Source organism: Drosophila subobscura, chromosome J (assembly GCF_008121235.1).
Source record: "Drosophila subobscura isolate 14011-0131.10 chromosome J, UCBerk_Dsub_1.0, whole genome shotgun sequence".
Taxonomy (NCBI): Eukaryota; Metazoa; Arthropoda; class Insecta; order Diptera; family Drosophilidae; genus Drosophila; species Drosophila subobscura.
The window spans coordinates 16,629,255-16,653,476 of record NC_048532.1 but is presented as its reverse complement, the minus strand read 5'-3'; the positions used below and the strand labels follow the sequence as shown (position 1 = coordinate 16,653,476).

General features: G+C 35.8%; 1 protein-coding gene across 1 annotated transcript; it reads right to left on the bottom strand.

Moving 5' to 3' along the window:
* Positions 1 to 20,667: 20,667 nt before the first annotated feature.
* Positions 20,668 to 23,300, bottom strand: LOC117893542 (putative mediator of RNA polymerase II transcription subunit 26). Its single transcript, XM_034800192.1, has 3 exons — positions 21,236 to 23,300; positions 20,962 to 21,157; positions 20,668 to 20,886 (listed from the first exon to the last, which is right to left on the bottom strand). Exons 1-3 carry the CDS (start codon positions 22,823 to 22,825, stop codon positions 20,852 to 20,854), a joined length of 1,821 nt encoding a protein of 606 aa, XP_034656083.1. The 5' UTR covers positions 22,826 to 23,300; the 3' UTR covers positions 20,668 to 20,851.
* Positions 23,301 to 24,222: the final 922 nt, after the last annotated feature.

The window sequence follows — 24,222 nt, the reverse complement described above, 5'->3', positions numbered from 1 at the left end:
GCAGAAGCTTCTTTGAATACATGCAGGCGGGTGCAGACATCCCAGACAGAACCAATGTCACACGATGTTATGGTGTAACGAATGACGAACGTGATTCTGAAATTTTGGGGACATCTTTTGCGCATTGTAGGCAAAAATATTTTAAAAACATGAAGTTCCTCATTTGAGAATCTTTTCGTAAAAATTTAAAACATGCATTGCCTCTTTTGAGAATCTTTTTAGTAAAAATAATTTAAAACCTAGCAGTGCCTCATTTGAGAATCTTTTGTTAAAATAGTTTAAAAACATGCAGTGCCTCTTTCGAGAATCTTTTAATAAAATCGGTTAAAATCATGCAGTGCCTCATTTGAGAATCTTTTGTTAAAATAATTGCCTAAAACCTTTTTGTTAAAATAGCAGTAAAACCTTTTGGTAAAATAGCATGCAGTGCCTCATTTGAGAATCTTTTGTTAAAATCGGTTAAAAACATGCAGTGCCTCATTTCTAGAATATTTTGAAAATCGGTTTAAAACATAGCAGTGCCTCAAAACAAAATCCTTTTCGAGAATCTTTTAATAAAATCGGTTAAAATCATTCTCTTTTAGTCAAAATATTTAAAACCTAGCAAATACTACGACATTTTCTACGACAAATTTATTCGACAAGTTCTACAAGTGCCAGATTTAGAGTTCAAATAGAGATTCGATTAGTTCAAGTATCCAGCGGATACGATTAGTTTGTCCAGCGGATACGATTTTTCCTACATCCAGCGGATACCATTATTCCTGTATCCAGCGGATACGATTTATCCTGTATCCAGCGGATACGACTTGTGGTTTTCTATATGCCAATTAGCTGTTTTAAACTTGCAAAATACTACACATCTACTACGACAAATACTACCATTATTCTACAAGTTCTACAAGTGCCACATTTAGAGTTCAAATAGAGGAGCTTCCATTTAGTTCAATACGATTATCCATCCAGCGGATACGATTATTCCTGTATCCAGCGGATACCATTCCTGTATCCAGCGGATACGATTATTCCCAGCGGATATCCCTGTATCCAGCGGATACGATTTATCCTGTATCCAGCGGATACGACTTCTGGTCTTATATATGCCAATTAGCTGTTTTAAACTTGCAAAATACTACACATCTACTACGACAAATACTACCATTATTCTACAAGTTCTACAAGTGCCACATTTAGAGTTCAAATAGTTTCAAAGTTCCAGTATCCAGCGGATACGATTCCATTTTATCCTGTTCCAGCGGATACGACTTGTGGTTTTCTGTATCCAATTAGATCCAGCGGATACGATTCTACAAGTTCCTGTTTAGATCCAAATAGGATACCATTTAGTTCCAGTATCCAGCGGGTACGATTAGTCCTGTATCCAGCGGATACGATTTTTCCTGTATCCAGCGGATACGATTTATCCTGTATCCAGCGGATACGACTTGTGGTTTTCTATATGCCAATTAGCTGTTTTAAACTGGCAAAATACTACACATCTACTACGACAAATACTACCATTATTCTACAAGTTCTACAAGTGCCACATTTATGGTTCAAATAGAGGAGCTTCCATTTAGTTCCAGTATCCAGCGGGTACGATTAGTCCTGTATCCAGCGGATACTATATATCCTGTATCCAGCGGATACGATTTATCCTGTATCCAGCGGATACGATTTATCCTGTATCCAGCGGATACGATTTATCCTGTATCCAGCGGATACGACTTGTGGTTTTCTATATGCCAATTAGCTGTTTTAAACTTGCAAAATACTACACATCTACTACGACAAATACTACCATTATTCTACAAGTTCTACAAGTGCCACATTTATGGTTCAAATAGAGGAGCTTCCATTTAGTTCAAGTATCCAGCGGATACGATTAGTCCTGTATCCAGCGGATACCATTAGTCCTGTATCCAGCGGATACGATTTATCCAGCGGATATCCAGCGGATACGATTTATCCTGTATCCAGCGGATACCATTTTCCTGTATCCAGCGGATACGATTAAAACTTATCCAAAAACCATTTTAAACTTGTAAATTGGCTATAAATTCTAAAATTATTCTATTCTACGCATCTATTTATGACTAAAATTTAATTTAATTTTAAAAATTTAAAACCTATCAGTGCCTCATTTGAGAATCTTTAATAAAATCGGTTAAAATCATGCAGTGCCTCATTTGAGAATCTTTTGTTAAAATCGGTTAAAACCTAGCAGTGCCTCATTTGAGAATCTTTTAAAATCATGCATCTATTAAAATTTTAAATTTTAAAAACATGCAGTGCCTCTTTCGAGAATCTTTTAAAAAAATCGGTTAAAATCATGCAGTGCCTCATTTGAGAATCTTTTCTTAAAATAATTTAAAACCTAGCAGTGCCTCATTTGAGAATCTTTTGGTAAAATAGTTTAAAACCTAGCAGTGGCTCATTTGAGAATCTTTTTATAACATCTTTTTAACATTCTGTGTCTCATAAGAGAATCTTTTCATTAATTCGTTATAACATGTTGTGTCCCATCAGAGAATCTTTTTACATAATCGTTACAAACAGGATGTGCCTCATTAGAGAATCTTTTGTTCAAATCGCTTTAAAATAGATTAATGACATGGGTTTTGTGTTGAAGTCATTTAACATTGATAAATTAACAATTCTATATTTAAATTTAAAAAAAAGACTGTGGCAAAATCTCTGACCCGGTGGGACAAATTTATTGGCACAATAGCCGCTATGGTCCAGCTCACAGCCAATTATGGTCAGAGAAAAGCCAACAGACTCAGTATATAATATTAAACTTAATCTTAAATAATTTAATTAATAAAGCTTGGAGTTCAGTGCTCATTTGAGAACCTTATGATAAAATCGCAGAAGCTTCTTTGAATACATGCAGGCGGGTGCAGACATCCCAGACAGAACCAATGTCACACGATGTTATGGTGTAACGAATGACGAACGTGATTCTGAAATTTTGGGGACATCTTTTGCGCATTGTAGGCAATGAAGTTCCTCGCTTAAGAATCTTTTCGTAAAAAAGTTTAAAAACATGCATTGCCTCTTTCGAGAATCTTTTAATAAAATAATTTAAAACCTAGCAGTGCCTCATTTGAGAATCTTTTGTTAAAATAGTTTAAAAACATGCAGTGCCTCATTTGAGAATCTTTTAATAAAATCGGTTAAAATCATGCAGTGCCTCATTTGAGAATCTTTTGTTAAAATAATTTAAAACCTAGCAGTGCCTCATTTGAGAATCTTTTGTTAAAATAGTTTAAAAACATGCAGTGCCTCTTTCGAGAATCTTAATAAAATCGGTTAAAATCATGCAGTGCCTCATTTGAGAATCTTTTGTCAAAATCGTTTAAAACATACCTACTACGCAAATTCCTCATTTGAGAATTCTTTTGTTAAAATTTAGAGTTCAAAAACATGAGTGCCTCAAGAATCCAGCGGATACGAAATCATTTGCCTCATTCCAGCGGATATCATTAAAATCCTGTATCCAGCGGATACGATTTATTCTGTATCCAGCGGATACGACTTGTGGTTTCTTTATGCCAGAGTTTTTTTGTTCAAAGTTCAAATCCTACTACGACAAATACCATTATTCTACAAGTTCTATCCAAACCAGTTAGTTCAAGTATCCAGCGGATACGATTCTTCCTGTATCCAGCGGATACCATTATTCCTGTATCCAGCGGATACGATTTATCCTGTATCCAGCGGATACGACTTGTATCCAGGTTTACGACTATATGCCAATTATGCTTTTTTTTAAACTTGCAAAATACTACACATCTACTACGACAAATACTACCATTATTCTACAAGTTCTACAAGTGCCACATTTAGAGTTCAAATAGAGGAGCTTCCATTTATCCATTTCAAAGTATCCAGCGGATACGATTAGTCCTGTATCCAGCGGATACCATTAGTCATGTATCCAGCGGATACGATTATCCCTGTATCCAGCGGATACGATTTATCCTGTATCCAGCGGATACGATTTTTCCTGTATCCAGCGGATACGACTTGTGGTTTTTATATGCCAATTAGCTGTTTTTCGAACATGCAAAATACTACACATCTACTACGACAAATACTACCATTATTCTACAAGTTCTAAAACAAGTGCCACATTTTTAATAAAATCGGTTCAAATCATGAGGAGCTTCCATTTAGTTCCAGTATCCAGCGGATACGATTAGTCCTGTATCCAGCGGATACCAAGTTAGTCCATCCAGCGGGTACCATTAGTCCTGTATCCAGCGGATACGATTTATCCTGTATCCAGCGGATACGATTTATCCTGTATCCAGCGGATACGATTTATCCTGTATCCAGCGGATTTTGGTTTTCTATATGCCAATTAGCTGTTTTAAACTTGCAAAATACTACACATCTACTACGACAAATACTACCATTATTCTACAAGTTCTACAAGTGCCACATTTGAGTTCAAATAGAGGAGCTTCCATTTTTCCAGTTCCAGTATCCAGCGGATACGTTACTCCTGTATCCAGCGGATACCATTAGTCCTGTATCCAGCGGATACGATTTATCCTGTATCCAGCGGATACGATTTATCCTGTATCCAGCGGATACGATTTATCCTGTATCCAGCGGATACGACTTGTGGTTTTCTATATGCCAATTAGCTGTTTTAAACATGCAAAATACTACACATCTACTACGACAAATACTACCATTATTCTACAAGTTCTACAAGTGCCACATTTAGAGTTCAAATAGAGGAGCTTCCATTTAGTTCAAGTATCCAGCGGATACGATTAGTCCTGTATCCAGCGGATACCATTATTCCTGTATCCAGCGGATACGATTTATCCTGTATCCAGCGGATACGATTTATCCTGTATCCAGCGGATACGATTTATCCTGTATCCAGCGGATACGACTTGTGGTTTTCTATATGCCAATTAGCTGTTTTAAACTTGCAAAATACTACACATCTACTACGACAAATACTACCATTATTCTACAAGTTCTACAAGTGCCGCATTTATGGTTCAAATAGAGGAGCTTCCATTTAGTTCAAGTATCCAGCGGATACGATTAGTCCTGTATCCAGCGGATACCATTAGTCCTGTATCCAGCGGATACGTTTAATCCTGTATCCAGCGGATACCATTTGTGCGTAAATTGGCTGCTTAAAAACTTCAAAATTCTACACATGCATCTATATAGATCTATCTATCTACGCATCTATCACTAAAAGTTAATTTAAATGGTTTAAAACCTATCAGTGCCTCTTTCGAGAATCTTTTAATAAAATCGGTTAAAATCATGCAGTGCCTCATTTGAGAATCTTTTCTTAAAATAATTTAAAACCTAGCAGTGCCTCATTTGAGAATCTTTTGGTAAAATAGTTTAAAAACATGCAGTGCCTCTTTCGAGAATCTTTTAAAAAAATCGGTTAAAATCATGCAGTGCCTCATTTGAGAATCTTTTGTTAAAATAATTTAAAACCTAGCAGTGCCTCATTTGAGAATCTTTTGGTAAAATAGTTTAAAACCTAGCAGTGGCTCATTTGAGAATCTTTTTATAATATCTTTTTAACATTCTGTGTCTCATAAGAGAATCTTTTCGTTAATTCGTTATAACATTTTGTGTCCCATCAGAGAATCTTTTTACATAATCGTTACAAACAGGATGTGCCTCATTAGAGAATCTTTTGTTCAAATCGCTTTAAAATAGATTAATGACATGGTGTTGTGTTGAAGTCATTTAACATTGATAAATTAGCAATTCTATATTTAAATTTAAAAAAAAGACTGTGGCAAAATCTCTGACCCGGTGGGACAAATTTATTGGCACAATAGCCGCTATGGTCCAGCTCACAGCCAATTATGGTCAGAGAAAAGCCAACAGACTCAGTATATAATATTAAACTTAATCTTAAATAATTTAATTATTAAAGCTTGGAGTTCAGTGCTCATTTGAGAACCTTATGATAAAATCGCAGAAGCTTCTTTGAATACATGCAGGCGGGTGCAGACATCCCAGACAGAACCAATGTCACACGATGTTATGGTGTAACGAATGACGAACGTGATTCTGAAATTTTGGGGACATCTTTTGCGCATTGTAGGCAATATGGAATATTTTAAAAACATGAAGTTCCTCGCTTAAGAATCTTTTCGTAAAAAAGTTTAAAAACATGCATTGCCTCTTTCGAGAATCTTTTAATAAAATAATTTAAAACCTAGCAGTGCCTCATTTGAGAATCTTTTGTTAAAATAGTTAAAATGCAGTTAAAAATAAAATCAAAATCATGCAGTGCCTCATTTGAGAATCTTTTAATAAAATCGGTTAAAAACATGCAGTGCCTCATTTGAGAATCTTTTGAAAATAGTTTAAAAACATTTTTTCGAGAATCTTTTAATAAAATCGGTTAAAATCATGCAGTGCCTCATTTGAGAATCTTTTGTTAAAACAATTTAAAACCTAGCAGTGCCTCATTTGAGAATCTTTTGTTAAAATAGTTAAAAACATGCAGTGCCTCTTTCGAGAATCTTTTTAAAATCGGTTAAAATCATGCAGTGCCTCATTTGAGAATCTTTTGTCAAAATCGTTTACTCACATACTCTACTACGACAAATTCTACGATTATTCGACAAGTTCTACAAGTGCCAGATTTAGAGTTCAAATAGAGCTTCCAGTTAGTTCAAGTATCCAGCGGATACGATTCTTCCTGTATCCAGCGGATACCATTATTCCGGTACCCAGCGGATACGATTTATCCTGTATCCAGCGGATACGACTTCTGGTCCTATCCAGCGGATACACATTACTACGACAAATACTACCATTATTCTACAAGTTCTACATCCAATAGAGGAGCTTCCATTTAGTTCCAGTATCCAGCGGATACGATTAGTCCTGTATCCAGCGGATACCATAAGTCCTGTATCCAGCGGATACGATTTATCCTGTATCCAGCGGATACGACTTGTGGTTTTCTATATGCCAATTAGCTGTTTTAAACTTGCAAAATACTACACATCTACTACGACAAATACTACCATTATTCTACAAGTTCTACAAGTGCCACATTTAGAGTTCAAATAGAGGAGCTTCCATTTAGTTCAAGTATCCAGCGGATACGATTAGTCCTGTATCCAGCGGATACCATTAGTCCTGTATCCAGCGGATACGATTTATCCTGTATCCAGCGGATACGATTTATCCTGTATCCAGCGGATACGATTTATCCTGTATCCAGCGGATACGACTTGTGGTTTTCTATATGCCAATTAGCTGTTTTAAACAGGCAAAATACTACACATCTACTACGACAAATACTACCATTATTCTACAAGTTCTACAAGTGCTACATTTATGGTTCAAATAGAGGAGCTTCCATTTAATTCAAGTATCCAGCGGATACGATTAGTCCTGTATCCAGCGGATACCATTAGTCCTGTATCCAGCGGATACGATTTATCCTGTATCCAGCGGATACGATTTATCCTGTATCCAGCGGATACGACTTGTGGTTTTCTATATGCCAATTAGCTGTTTTAAAAATTGCAAAATACTACACATCTACTACGACAAATCTACCATTATTCTACAAGTTCTACAAGTGCCACATTTACGGTTCAAATAGAGGAGCTTCCATTTAGTTCAAAATCCAGCGGATACGATTAGTCCTGTATCCAGCGGATACCATTAGTCCTGTATCCAGCGGATACGATTTATCCTGTATCCAGCGGATACCATTTTTTCCCAATTAGTGCCTCATCATAGATCTTCTATCTACGCATCTATCCAAAATTATTAAAATGGTTTAAAACCTATATAGTGCCTCATTTAGAATCTTTTAAAAAATCGGTTAAAAAATGCAGTACTCATTTGAGAATCTTTTGTTAAAATCCATTTAAAACCTAGCAGTGCCTCATTTGAGAATCTTTTGGTAAAATAGTTTAAAAAATCGGTTTTTGAAATCTTTTTATCCAGTTAAAACGATTTATCCTGTATTTGCGAATTTTTTGTAAAATTTTTTATAAACCAATTACTGTTTTAAACTTTTGGCAAAATACTCCACATTACTAGAGCTTTTGAGAATCTTTTTCTAAAATTTCTAAAAAAGTTATAGTTCAAATAGAGCGGATCCATTTTTCAAGTGTATCCAGCGGATACGATTAAATACCATTAGTTATCCAGCATGATACGATTTAATCCTGTATCCAGCGGATACCATTAAAATTAGCTTTTTAAACTTTTAAAAATACTACCATCTACTACGACAAATATCTACCATTATCTACAAAAGTTCCAGTTTAAAACCTATAGTCAGTGATTAGTCTTTTGAGGATACTTTTATAATAAAAATCGGTTAAAATCATTTAGTGCCTCATTTGAGAATCTTTTCCTGTATCCAGCGGATACGATTTGAAACCTAGCAGTGCCTCATTTGAGAATCTTTTGGATAAAATAATTTAAAAACATGCAGTGCCTGGGGACAATTATCTTTTTTAGAATCTTTTAAAAAATCGGTTAAAATAATCAGTATGCATTAAAATGGTTCCATGGAGCAGTGCCTTTTGAGAATCTTTTGTTAAAATAATTTAAAACCTAGCAGTCCCTCTCATTTGAGAATCTTTTGTTAAAATAGTTTAAAACCTAGCAGTGCCTCTTTTCGAGAATCTTTTAATAAAATCGGTTAAAATCATGCAGTGCCTCATTTGAGAATCTTTTCTTAAAATCGTTAAAACCTGCAGTGCCTCATTTGAGAATCTTTTGTTAAAATAGTTTAAAAACATGCAGTGCCTCATTTGAGAATCTTTTGTTAAAATCGGTTAAAATTCATGCAGTGCCTCATTTGAGAATCTTTTCTTTGAATAATTTAAAAACAGTGCCTCATTTTAGAAATCTTTTGGTATTCTAAATTTAAAAACAGACATCTCTTTGACCCGGTTAAAAATTATTGGCACAAAATATGGTCCAGTGCAATTATGGTCAGAATCTTTTTCAAAATAAAGTTAACATACAAACTTAAACTAAATAATTTAATTAACAAAGCTTGAGTTCAGTTCTCATTTGAGAACCTTTATGATCAAATCGCAGAAGCTTCTTTGAATACATGCAGTTCAAATAGACAGCGGATACGATTCCCAATCCAGCCAATGTCACATTAGTCCTGTATCCAGCGGATACGATTATCCTGAATCCAGCGGATATTTTTTGGACATCTTTGCCAATTATGGAATGTTTTAAAAATTCCATGCGGAATTTCAAATTAAAAGTTTAAAAACATGCATTTAATCTTCAAAATTTAATTAATAATTTTTTTTGAGTTCAAAATCCATTTAAAACCTAGCCTTTATCCAGCATTTACCAATCTTTTTGTTAAAATAGTTTAAAACCAGTGCCTTTTTTCGAGAGAATATGTTATCTTTTACAAATCCTGTATCCTCATTTTGGTTTTCAAATAAAACATTTAAACCTCCAGTGCCTCATTTGAGAATCTTTTGGTAAAATCGGTTAAAAAATCATGCAGTGCCTCATTTGAGAATCTTTTGTTAAAATAATTTAAAACCTAGCAGTGCCTCATTTGAGAATCTTTTCTTTAAAATCGTTTAAAAACATGCAGTGCCTCATTTGAGAATCTTTTAAAAATCGGTTAAAAAAGTCATGCAGTGCCTCATTTGAGAATCTTTTTAAAATCGATTTAAAATCATGCAGTGCCTCATTTGAGTTTTTATCCTGTATCCAGCGGATTTTGTCAAATATTTTACTAAAATTTACTACGACAAATTCTACGATTATTCGACAAGTTCTACAAGTGCCAGATTTAGAGTTCAAATAGAGCTTCCAGCTAGTTCAAGTATCCAGCGGATACGATTCTTCCTGTATCCAGCGGATACCATTATTCCTGTATCCAGCGGATACGATTTATCCTGTATCCAGCGGATACGATTTATCCTGTATCCAGCGGATACGATTTATCCTGTATCCAGCGGATACGGATACGACTTGTGGTTTTCTATATGCCAATTAGCTGTTTTAAACTTGCAAAATACTACACATCTACTACGACAAATACTACCATTATTCTACAAGTTCTACAAGTGCCACATTTAGAGTTCAAATAGAGGAGCTTCCATTTAGTTCCAGTATCCAGCGGATACGATTAGTCCTGTATCCAGCGGATACCATTAGTCCTGTATCCAGCGGATACGATTTATCCTGTATCCAGCGGATACGATTTATCCTGTATCCAGCGGATACGATTTATCCTGTATCCAGCGGATACGACTTGTGGTTTTCTATATGCCAATTAGCTGTTTTAAACTTGCAAAATACTACACATCTACTACGACAAATACTACCATTATTCTACAAGTTCTACAAGTGCTACATTTATGGTTCAAATAGAGGAGCTTCCATTTAATTCAAGTATCCAGCGGATACGATTAGTCCTGTATCCAGCGGATACCATTAGTCCTGTATCCAGCGGATACGTTTAATCCTGTATCCAGCGGATACCATTTGTGCGTAAATTGGCTGCTTAAAAACTTCAAAATTCTACACATGCATCTATATAGATCTATCTATCTACGCATCTATCACTAAAAGTTAATTTAAATGGTTTAAAACCTATCAGTGCCTCTTTCGAGAATCTTTTAATAAAATCGGTTAAAATCATGCAGTGCCTCATTTGAGAATCTTTTGGTAAAATAATTTAAAAACATGCAGTGCCTCTTTCGAGAATCTTTTAAAAAAATCGGTTAAAATCATGCAGTGCCTCATTTGAGAATCTTTTCTCAAAATAATTTAAAACCTAGCAGTGCCTCATTTGAGAATCTTTTGTTAAAATCGGTTAAAAACATGCAGTGCCTCATTTGAGAATCTTTTGTTAAAATCGGTTAAAACCTAGCAGTGCCTCATTTGAGAATCTTTTGGTAAAATAGTTTAAAACCTAGCAGTGGCTCATTTGAGAATCTTTTTATAAATCTTTTTAAAATTCTGTGTCTCATTTGAGAATCTTTTCGTTAAATTCGTTTATAACATGCTGTGTCTCATCAGAGAATCTTTTTAATTAATCGTTACAAACAGGATGTGCCTCATTAGAGAATCTTTTGTTCAAATCGCTTTAAAATAGATTAATGACATGGGTTTTGTGTTGAAGTCATTTAACATTGATAAATTAACAATTCTATATTTAAATTTAAAAAAAAGACTGTGGCAAAATCTCTGACCCGGTGGGACAAATTTATTGGCACAATAGCCGCTATGGTCCAGCTCACAGCCAATTATGGTCAGAGAAAAGCCAACAGACTCAGTATATAATATTAAACTTAATCTTAAATAATTTAATTAATAAAGCTTGGAGTTCAGGGCTCATTTGAGAACCTTTTGATAAAATCGCAGAAGCTTCTTTGAATACATGCAGGCGGGTGCAGACATCCCAGACAGAACCAATGTCACACGATGTTATGGTGTAACGAATGACGAACGTGATTCTGAAATTTTGGGGACATCTTTTGCGCATTGTAGGCAAAAATATTTTAAAAACATGCCTCATTTGAGAATCTTTTTTTTTTTTTGTAAAAATCGTTTAAAACATGCATTGCCTCTTTCGAGAATCTTTTAATAAAATAATTTAAAACCTAGCAGTGCCTCATTTGAGAATCTTTTGTTAAAATAGTTTAAAAACATGCAGTGCCTCATTTGAGAATCTTTTAATAAAATCGGTTAAAATCATGCATTGCCTCATTTGAGAATCTTTTGTTAAAATAATTTAAAACCTAGCAGTGCCTCATTTGAGAATCTTTTGTTAAAATCAGTTTAAAACATGCAGTGCCTCTTTCGAGAATCTTAATAAAATCGGTTAAAATCATGCAGTGCCTCATTTGAGAATCTTTTGTCAAAATCGTTTATTTCACAAAACCTACAAATTAAGTTACTCATTTGACAATTCTACGATTATTCGACAAGTTCTACAAGTATTTAGAGTTCAAATAGAGCTTCCAGCTAGTTCAAGTATCCAGCGGATACGATTCTTCCTGTATCCAGCGGATACCATTATTCCTGTATCCAGCGGATACGATTTATCCTGTATCCAGCGGATACGACTTGTGGTTTTCTATATGCCAATTAGCTGTTTTAAACTTGCAAAATACTACACATCTACTACGACAAATACTACCATTATTCTACAAGTTCTACAAGTGCCACATTTAGAGTTCAAATAGAGGAGCTTCCATTTAGTTCCAGTATCCAGCGGGTACGATTAGTCCTGTATCCAGCGGATACTATATATCCTGTATCCAGCGGATACGATTTATCCTGTATCCAGCGGATGTATCCAGCGGATACGATTTATCCTGTATCCAGCGGATACGATTTATCCTGTATCCAGCGGATACGATTTATCCTGTATCCAGCGGATACGATTTATCCTGTATCCAGCGGATACGACTTGTGGTTTTCTATATGCCAATTAGCTGTTTTAAACTTGCAAAATACTACACATCTACTACGACAAATACTACCATTATTCTACAAGTTCTACAAGTGCCACATTTATGGTTCAAATAGAGGAGCTTCCATTTAGTTCCAGTATCCAGCGGATACGATTAGTCCTGTATCCAGCGGATACCATTAGTCCTGTATCCAGCGGATACGATTTATCCAGCGGATCCCTGTATCCAGCGGATACGATTTATCCTGTATCCAGCGGATACGACTTGTGGTTTTCTATATGCCAATTAGCTGTTTTAAACTTGCAAAATACTACACATCTACTACGACAAATACTACCATTATTCTACAAGTTCTACAAGTGCCAGATTTAGAGTTCAAATAGAGGAGCTTCCATTTAGTTCAAGTATCCAGCGGATACGATTCTTCCTGTATCCAGCGGATACCAATAGTCCTCCAGTATCCAGCGGATTATTTATCCTGTATCCAGCGGATACCTTAGTCCTGTATCCAGCGGATACGATTTTCTCCTGTATCCAGCGGATACCATAGAGGAGGTTTTTATATTCCATCCAGCGGATACGATTTAATCCCATCTCCTCCAAATGTATCCAGCGGATACCATTTATCCTTATCCAGCGGAAATTTATCCAGGATACGACTTGTTTTTCTATAAATTAGCGGAAACTTGCAAAATTATTCCTACTATCAAATACTACCATTATTCTACTACAAGTAGTTATGGTTCAAATAGATACGATTTATTCTATCCAGCGGATACGATTAAAAGTTAATTCCAAATACGTTTAAAACCTATCCAGCGGATACGTTTAATCTCATTTCCAGAGAATTTTTTGTTTAAAAATTTACAAAATCTATTAAAATCCATCTACGCATCTATCACTAAAATTTTAATTTAAATGGTTTAAAACCTATCAGTGCCTCTTTTGAAATCTTTTAAAATCGGTTAAAATCATGCAGTGCCTCATTTGAGAATCTTTTGGTAAAATAATTTAAAACCTAGCAGTGCCTCATTTGAGAATCTTTTTTTGGTAAAATCGGTTAAAAACATGCAGTGCCTCATTTGAGAATCTTTTGGTAAAAATCGGTTAAAACCTAGCAGTGCCTCATTTGAGAATCTTTTGTTAAAATAGTTTAAAACCTAGCAGTGCCTCATTTGAGAATCTTTTGGTAAAATAGTTTAAAACATGCAGTGCCTCATTTGAGAATCTTTTGGTAAAAATCGGTTAAAACCTAGCAGTGTCTCATTTGAGAATCTTTTCGTAAAATAGTTAAAACATGCAGTGCCCCATTTTAGAGAATCTTTTTTTCATTAAATCGTTATCGGATTTTGCCTCATTAGAGAATCTTTTGTTCAAATCGACTTAAAATAGATTAATGACATGGTGTTTAGTGTTGAAGTCATTTTACATTGATAAATTAACAATTCTATATTTAAATTTAAAAAAAAGACTGTGGCAAAATCTCTGACCCGGTGGGACAAATTTTTTGGCACAATAGCCGCTATGGTCCAGCTCACAGCCAATTATGGTCAGAGAAAAGCCAACAGACTCAATATATAAAACCTATTAAACTTAATCTTAAATAATTTAAATTAAATTAAAAGCTTGGAGTTCAGTGCTCATTTGAGAACCTTTTGATAAAACCGCAGAAGCTTCTTTGAATACATGCAGGCGGGTGAAGACATCCCAGACAGAACCAATGTCACACGATGTTATGGTGTAACGAATGACGAACGTGATTCTGAAATTTTGGGGACATCTTTTGCGCATTGTAGGCAAAACATGCAGTTCCTCATTTTTCGTAAAAAATGTTTAAAAATGCATTTTTTTCGAAAATCGGTTTAAAACCTAGCAGTGCCTCATTTGAGAATCTTTTGTTAAAATAGTTTAAAAAAAATGCAGTGCCTCATTTGAGAATCTTTTGTTAAAATCGGTTAAAATCATGGTTTTTCTTAAAATAGGTTAAAACATGCAGTGCCTCATTTGAGAATCTTTTGTTAAAATAATTTAAAACCTAGCAGTGCCTCATTTGAGAATCTTTTGTTAAAATCGGTTAAAACATGCAGCATTTGTGCCTCATTTGAGAATCTTTTAAAATCGGTTAAAAACCTGCAGTGCCTCATTTGAGAATCTTTTGTTAAAATCGGTTAAAAACATGCAGTGCCTCATTTGAGAATCTTTCTATCGGTTATTAGCAGTGCCTCATTTGAGAAGTTCTACAAAATCAGATAAAAGCGGATACATGCAGTTTTATCATTTAAGAATATTTTGAAACTTGCAAAATTTACACATTTACTACGACAAATTCTACCATTATTCTACAAGTTCTACAAATACCACATTTAGGGTTCAAACAGAGGAGCTTCCATTTAGTTCAAGTATCCAGCGGATACGATTTTTCCTGTATCCAGCGGATACCAATAGTCCTGTATCCAGCGGATACGATTATTCCTGCATCCAGAGGATATTTATCCTGTATCCAGTCCCTGTATCCAGCGGATACGATTTTTCCTGTATCCAGCGGATACCACTTGTGGTTTTATATATGCCAATTAGCTTTTTATAACATGCAAAATACTACAAATCTACTACGACAAATGCTTCCATTATTCTACAAGTTCCACATATACGGTTCAAACTGAGGAGCTTCCATTTCATTCAAGTATCCAGCGGATACGAGTATTCCTGTATCCAGCGGATACCAATAGTCCTGTATCCAGCGGATACGATTTTTCCTGTATCCAGCGGATACCATTAGTCCTGTATCCAGCGGATACGATTTTTCCTGTATCCAGCGGATACCACTTGTGGTTTTGTATATGCCAATTAGCTTTTTATAACATGCAAAATACTACAAATCTACTACGACAAATACTACCATTATTCTACAAGTTCCACATATGTATACGGTTCAAACTGAGGAGCTTCCATTTCATTCAAGTATCCAGCGGATACGATTATTCCTGTATCCAGCGGATACCAATAGTCCTGTATCCAGCGGATGAGATTATTCCTGCATCCAGAGAATACCATTTGCCAAATTAAACTGTTTCCAAAACTTGCGGATAATTTATTCCTGTATCCAAATATACCATTAATTTAAAAGTTTAAAACATGCAGTGCCTCAAAAGAATCTTTTTTTTAGATTAAAACATGCAGTGCCTCTTTGACTACAATTTAATTTAACTCGTTTAAAACCTAGCAGTGTCTCATTTGAGAATCTTTTGGTAAAATTGGTTAAAAACATGCAGTGCCTCATATGAGAATCTTTTCTTAAAATAGATTAAAAACATGCAGTGCCTCATTTGAGAATCTTTTGGTAAAATCGGTTAAAACCTAGCAGTGTCTCATTTGAGAATCTTTTGGTAAAATTGGTTAAAAACATGCAGTGCCTCATTTGAGAATCTTTTCTTAAAATAGATTAAAACATGCAGTGCCTCATTTGAGAATCTTTTTAAAAAATCGGTTAAAACCATAGCAGTGTTGAAATCATTTGAGAAAAAATTTTCTTAAAATCGGTTAAAAATAGCTAGCAGTGCCTCATTTGAGAATCTTTTCTTAAAATAGATTAAAAAAATGCAGTGCCTCATTTGAGAATCTTTTGGTAAAATCGGTTAAAACCTGGAGCAGTGTCTCATTTGAGAATCTTTTGGTAAAATTGGTTAAAAACATGCAGTGCCTCATTTGAGAATCTTTTGGTAAAATCGGTTAAAACCTAGCAGTGCCTCATTTGAGAATCTTTTGTTAAAATCGGTTAAAACCTAGCAGTGCCTCATTTGAGAATCTTTTGTTCAAATCGGTTAAAAACATGCAGTGCCTCATTTGAGAATCTTTTCTTAAAATAGGTTAAAAACATGCAGTGCCTCATTTGAGAATCTTTTGTTAAAATCGGTTAAAACCTAGCAGTGCCTCATTTGAGAATCTTTTGTTAAAATCGGTTAAAAACATGCAGTGCCTCATTTGAGAATCTTTTGGTAAAATCGGTTAAAACCTAGCAGTGCCTCATTTGAGAATCTTCTTTTAAAATCAGATAAAAACATGCAGTTTCTCATTTAAGAATATTTTGAGAATATTTACTCATTTACTACAACAAATTCTAACATTATTCTACAAGTTCTACAAATACCACATTTAGGGTTCAAACAGAGGAGCTTCCATTTCGTTCAAGTATCCAGCGGATACGAATTTTCCTGTATCCAGCGGATACGAATTTTCCTGTATCCAGCGGATACCGTTAGTCCTGTATCCAGCGGATACTACTTGTGGTTTTGTATATGCCAATTAGCTTTTTATAAGATGCAAAATACTACACATCCACTACGACAAGTACTACCATTATTCTACAAGTGCCACATATACGGTTCAAACAGAGGAGCTTCCAATTCGTGCAAGTATCCAGCGGATACGATTATTCCTGTATCCAGCGGATACCATTAGTCCTGTATCCAGCGGATACGATTTTTCCTGTATCCAGCGGATACAATTTTTCCTGTATCCAGCGGATACCAACATGCATATGCCAATTCACTTTTTTAAACATGCAAAATACTACCCATCTACTACGACAAATAGTACCATTATTCTACAAGTTCCCTACATACGGTTCAAACAGAGGAGCTTCTATTTCGTTCAAGTATCCAGGGGATACGAATTTTCCTGTATCCAGCGGATACTATTTGTTTGTCATAATGCTGATATGATTTTACTGTCCTCAGATGATACAAAGAACCTACTACTATACTACTACAAATTCGAACTCATATTCCCCCTACAGTTTCAGCCTTACAGTCATACACACCAGAATAAATTTTCTGGTCAATGAGACAATAAAAATATAGAAAATGTGATAAAGTTCTATTAACACTAAAAATCCCTGAAAGAATCACACAAAAAAAAATTTCCTGATCAATGATGCAATAACAATATAGATATGGAAAATACAGAAAATATGGAAAATATAGAAAATATAGAAAATATAGAAAATATGGAAAATATAGAAAATATAGAAAATATAGAAAATATAGAACATATAGAACATATTGAAAATATAGAAAATATTGAAAAAATTGAAAATATAAAAAATATAAATATATAAAACACTAAAAATTCCCTGAAAGAATCGATCAAGAATACATTTTCTGATCAATAAGGCAAAAAATAGAGAAAATATGGATAATATCAATATGTACCTATAAAATTAGATGAGTAGAAAATAGATACAAGTAAAATTCAAAATAAACGGTATAAACATTTTTATAAAGATGTAAAATATAAATAATAAAATACATGTTAAATAAAATTCGAAAAATGCGGTATGTAGAGTAAGAAAACAAAAACGAAACAGCTTACCCCCTTCCGAAATGCATATGGCGTTGAAAATTATTTTCCATTTCCTGTAACCTAACCTAACCTACCTTTTATTGTATAGCGTTGTAGTTTCATTTTTGTAGAGGTGATTTCCTTGGTGTTGATGTGTCCTTGTTTCGTAATCCTGTAGCGTTGAATCCAACTTTGAGATGTTGTCATTTTTAATATTGTTATAACACACAAACACTTATAAAAAACACATCACACATGCCTTAAACACAATCGAAATCGCTTGCAAAATAGATTGCATTGAAAAAAAAAAAAAAAAAAAAGGGGCACATCACTAAACACAAGAGCACATTTTCGTTTCCAATGCGTTTCACATTTAAATTTAAATTTGTTTATTAATTATTTATTTCACTTTAATTTTTAGTTGTTCTTTTTTCTTATTTATTTCTTTATACTTATTTATTTTTTATTTATTTCAATTGCTTTTTTTGTATTTTTTTATTATTTATATATATTTTAATTGTGATATAAATTAATTTTTTATTTTTTCAGTTAGTTGATTTATTTATTTATTCACTTTGGTTTGGTAAATATTAATAATTATTTCTTTCATTTTATTATTTAATTATTGTATTGCTCATCTCAATATTTTATTATTTAAATTAATTGTTTTTTGTATTATTATATGTTGCACTTAATTATTTATATTTATATACATCCATTGTCATTTTTTTATTATTTATCGTTATTTCAATTTATCTATTTTATTTTTTTAATAGTTTTTTGTTTTACTTATTTATTTCAAAGGCCTTTGAATCTATTTTTATTTATTTATACAGAATCGTTTCATGTTAATTTTTATTTAATTATTAGTTTATTTTTTTTCAAAATTGTATGAGCAATTATTTATTTATATTTATTTTATTTCCGCTTTTATATATTTTATATTTATTTGAATTTTTTGTATTATTTTAATATTATATTATTATTATTTAATTTTTTTGTATTAATTAATTTATTTAATTTATTATTATTTTTATTTATTTTCACTCACGACCACCGATTTATTCATTTATTTATTTAATTTATTTTTATTTTATTTATTATTATTTTTATTTAAGTTCACTCACGACCACCGATTTGACCGATTTTATGACCGCTTTGAATGATGGACCGATGAGAATTGCAAGCTCTGATAAGAATGCAAGAGCGCGGCTGGCTAAAACTTTTCTCTGAATATCGGCTTTCGTTTTTGCTCGTCTTGTCTCTCACTAGATCACTGATAAAAACGAGAGCGAAGCTTGCGGCCGAATTATCACGCACTGCGTTCGTGTGGGTGTCCACAGATATAGAATGTTGCGTTTGACGAGCGCTCGCGACACGAAAACACACACGATTTCATTTACCGATTTTATGACCGCTTTGAATGATGGACCGATGAGAACTGCAAGCTATGATAAAAATGCAGATGCGCGGCCGGCTCAAAGCTTCTTCGCAAAACGAGAGCGAAAGTTTTTGGCCGAATTATCGCGTATTACGTACGTGTGAGTGTCCACAGACATGGAATGCTGCATTTGGCGCGCGCTCACTAGACGAAAACACACACGATTTCATTTACCGATTTTATGCCCGCTTTGAATGATGGACCGAAGAGAACTGCAAGCTATGATAAGAATGCAGATGCGCGGCCGTCTTAAACTTTTCTGTGAACACCGGCTTTCGTTTTTGCTCGTCTTGTCTCTCACTAGATCACTGATAAAAACGAGAGCGAAGCTTGCGGCCGAATTATCACGCACTGCGTTCGTGTGGGTGTCCACAGATATAGAATGTTGCATTTGGCGAGCGCTCGCGACACGAAAACACACCCGATTTCATTTACCGATTTTATGACCGCCTTGAATGATGGACCGATGAGAACTGCAAGCTATGATAAGAATGCAGATGCGCGGCCGGCTTAAACTTTTCTGTGAACATCGGCTTTCGTTTTGGCTCGTCTTGTCTCTCACTAGATCACTGATAAAAACGAGAGCGAAGCTTGCGGCCGAATTATCACGCACTGCGTTCGTGTGGGTGTCCACAGATATAGAATGTTGCGTTTGGCGAGCGCTCGCGACACGAAAACACACACGATTTCATTTACCGATTTTATGACCGCTTTGAATGATGGACCGATGAGAACTGCAAGCTATGATAAAAATGCAGATGCGCCGCCGGCTCAAAGCTTCTTCGAAAAACGAGAGCGAAAGTTTTAGGCCGAGCAAGATCGTGGTGTAGCCGTGAGAACATCGCATCAGCGCTCGTGCTTGAAGTGGGTGGTGAGCGGGAGGGCTGCAGATTAGCGAGCAGCGTGGCCGAGTCAAGAGCGTGGTGTATATGAACATACATAGGTACATATGTACATATGTACGTATGTACTGCACGTCACTGAAATCGTGAGCAAAGCGCAGCAGCGTTTGTTCTCGAAGTGGTCGGTGAGAGGGGGGCTGCAGATGAGCGAGTAGTCAATGATATTCTTCCTCTTCTAAACAAAACGAGAGCGTAAGCTTCTGGCTGAGCAAGTGCGTAGTAATGTTTGCATGCGTTTGTGATCGAGAGTAGAAATATGTACATATGTGTAGGTCAAGGGCTCTCTCTCACTGTCGCTGAAAAATGAACATGCGTCTGCACTGGAAAATTTTAATAACTGAGTGAAACAACTGCGCAATTGGATATTACATATTATTTATTAGCTACTACTTTTCAGTTTTCTAACTGTCTTTATGTATAAATTAACTTCAAACCAAGGGATTTCATTACAGGGTCGAAAGTATTTATGCATGAGAATAAATTAAAATAAATTATTTAATATTTAAATTATTGTAGCAATAGTCAGAGTTCTACAACAAAATCAGTTTCAATATTTCTACCTTTTTAAAGACATTAGCAATATTGCTTGAGTAAATAGCTGAGGCTGTGATTAAAATTACTCTTACACTAGCAATAAATAATATAAATAAATTATTAAAACTATCAAATTGTTTATTCGTTATTCTAAGTATCATTAAGGCAAACGCACTTAGCGCTCATGTGCAAGATCCCTTACTTTTGATGGTTATACCTGAAAGGAATGAGAATTGTGTTACAAATGCATAGATTATAATTTAAATTAAATCTTCGAGCATTATTTACTTACTTATATTAAGGCAGGACGAATAACACTCTAATTGTGTTTCTCCGGTGTACATATAGCCGTCGGATCCACAAACTATCTCATCATTTTCATCATAAACATTTGCGCATATATTTTCACAGTAGCTTTCGGTAGCCTTTGTATCATCCTGAGAATTCGCAGCGCCTGCAGCTTGTATTTGTGTATTCTCGATTTGTTGCTAAAATATAAAATCACAAGTTACAGTTGAAAATTGATAAGCAAACAAGCAAAATCCTGTCTTAGAGGTTCTTCCTACCTGTTTCGAATGTTCCGTATCGGCGCTGTCTTCGATGTCGTCGCTGTATTCTTTGATCGGCTTGGCGATCTCGGCAATGGGAGCTGGTGCTTGAACCGGATTTGTTTGATGGGGTGTTGAGTAGATTGTCTCGTACTTATATTTGTTCCCCTGCGGAGATTGGGTGTAACTTATGTGTCCCCTAATGGCATCTTGCTCGGTAAATTCAAATCGCACCGGCTCTTGTGTAAAGCCTTTGTGACTCTTCTGAAGATTTTGGTTCCTTGCCGTTGATGGTGGTGCTGGAGTCGTTGTTTGGGCTGTCATCGGAGTTAGAACCACATGCTTGACAGCCTTGTTGCCATCAGACTTGACCACAAACACATCCTGACCGGCCTGATAGCTGCCGCGTACCACCGCCACATTTGGAGGTGCTGGATCCTGATTATAAAACAAATCGGCCACTTGGATGGGTTCATTATAGCTGGATGACAGACTATTGTCTGTGGCTTGATGTTGGGCTCCGCCGTTAATGGGGTAATGATGCTGCTGCTGTTGATGTTGTTGATGTTGCTGCTGAGGCTGCTGCTGTGGCTGCTGATGAGACTGAAGCTGCTGCTGGGACTGCTGCTGCTGCTGATATTGCTGCAACTGGGATTGTGGATATTGCTGGGAATGCTGAATGGGGCTGGGAACACCATCGTGCTCAGCGTCCAGTTTCTTATAGTCAGGATCTCGTTTGGGCAGGAAGTACTCATTGGTGCCCATGAAGTGTAGGTAATCCTGCGCCTCCTTTGATTCTATTTGTGGTGCCACTGGCTGCCGGAAGTTCCCCTGTTGCTGTGGAATGCCTTGTTTTGGCAGATTGTCCAACTCTTCATGCACTGCGTAGCTGCTGTGTTCCTGCGGGAATTGAGCTTTCTTCATGACAGCTTGTTTCGATTGCACTGGACCGTAGTTTTCAGGCTGGACATAGGGTTTCGGGTGGTGCATGTATTGGTTGGGCTGCACCGGAATCTCATGCTGCGGGAACGGCGTGTACGAGGGGTTGGGATTCTTTTGTAGCAGATTGACATTTCCATTGAACCGAGGCGCTGTCTTGAAGTTCTGTAAGTACTGCTCGGAGGGATATTGGAGTATGCCTTCCGGACGTACAAATTGGTTCTTTCCAACATCCAGCACTGCATCCTTGAAGTGTGCAAATCTCACGGGCTTACTATTATCATAATGATATCCCCTGTGCTGCGGATTGTTCTCGATGAATGGGTAGTTCGCATTCTGCTCGATGCCCATATGATGCAGTCCTGCTGGCGGTTGTGGAGATCTCAGGGCAAATTTGGGTGGAAATTGATTTGGTGCCGGACCATCGGAACGTGCATTCAGGCGGTGCAGTGGAAACACATTGGGTCCTGGCGGTCTACTGCGCGTGTGGCTAAAGTGTGGCTTGGGCTCGCCCAAGAAATCGAATAGTCGGGCATTGCGCAGCAGATCCGAGTCACTCGTATATTCTTGGCCACCATTCTTGTTACACTGCACTCGCGAGAAGACGCAGGCAAACACAATGAATATCTTTAGAAGATTGTTTAATAGATTCATTACGCCTTGCGACATTTTGTTGCTGTAATAACTCAATGCGGAATCAGAGCTGAGTTCGTGGCTCGCGCGACTTGTTTCCACGACGGTCTATTGAGATTTGACATTTCTCAGTTTTGCAGCTGCTTCGAGATCTTTTCCGAAAGTAAAAAAGTGGAATTTCTATCAAATTTTACTCACACACACACACGCACACACAAACACAGAGGCGACTTTCGGACAAGCATCCAAAAACTAGTTGATCTCACTTTCTTTGTTATCTCAGCCTCTAAGCCGCCGTCTAAACTGATGCAGCTTTTGATTGGGTCTTTCGGGTCTTTGGTGTCTCAATATTGAGTTAACAGTTTGTTATTTAAAGAACCGCTAGTCGATCACAATATCCAAAAACCGTCAATAAATCCAATCTTGCGCACACATCGCATCGCATCTCAACTCACTTTCTTCTTTAGCTCTTTTGATGGCTGACTTTGGTTCGCTTGGACTCTCGGAGGCAACTAAATTTTACAAGTGGAACATTTCTGAACCAGTCCATGTACGGGGCTGGCAGTAAACCTGTTTTGGGAAACGTTGCCACTGGGGCACTGTGGCTTGCACACTGAGACAAAGCCGAGGCAACCATTTGAAAGTGTGGCACAGTGGAGTTGTTGCAAAATCAATTAAGAAAGGGGAACACTAGAGCCGAAGCTTGGAATACACTTTCTGAGCTAATCGAGGGTTCTTCTATGGAATATAGAGACATGTTCCATCTATCTACCTTTTCTTAATTTCTACTCCAGGAGCTCTTACATAGTTAAACTCTAAAATTAATTACAATTATTTTATTGTACATTTATTAAACATAATGCTTATGGGCCATGAGATCGTGCATCAACAAAGTACACATGAATATGCAGTAAATATTATTCATTGTTTAGTAATTGTTTGTTGTCTTGTTGGAGAAAGTTATATCAAAGGTCATTCATTTGTATTCATAACTGGAAGCGTACGCGCACAGGTTCCAGCTAATCAGCGAATATTTGTACTCACTTTTGAGTGCTTCAAAGTTTATCATTTCCCTTGGTATAATTTTCGATAATTTATGCATTCTTTGAAAATGAAATTTCCACTATAATTATCGATTATTATGTTACAACTTTCGCTTCGGTTTGCTTTGGCAATTTGGCATTCGTTTCTTTTACGAGAACAAGATATAAGATATCATAAAGTAAAATAGAAACATGTCTGAATTCAATCATTGTTATGCAAAGCATCTTGGTAACAGTAAATCGTTAATGTGTTCATTGATAAAAGGTCTGTTAGTTTTGCTCTTTGAAATATGATAATTATCTGCAGCTTAAAACCTACATCAACGAAAGGTTTAAATTGTTTAAAAAGCACAAGACGTTGGTCATTCTCTACGCTACGCGAGAGAGTTT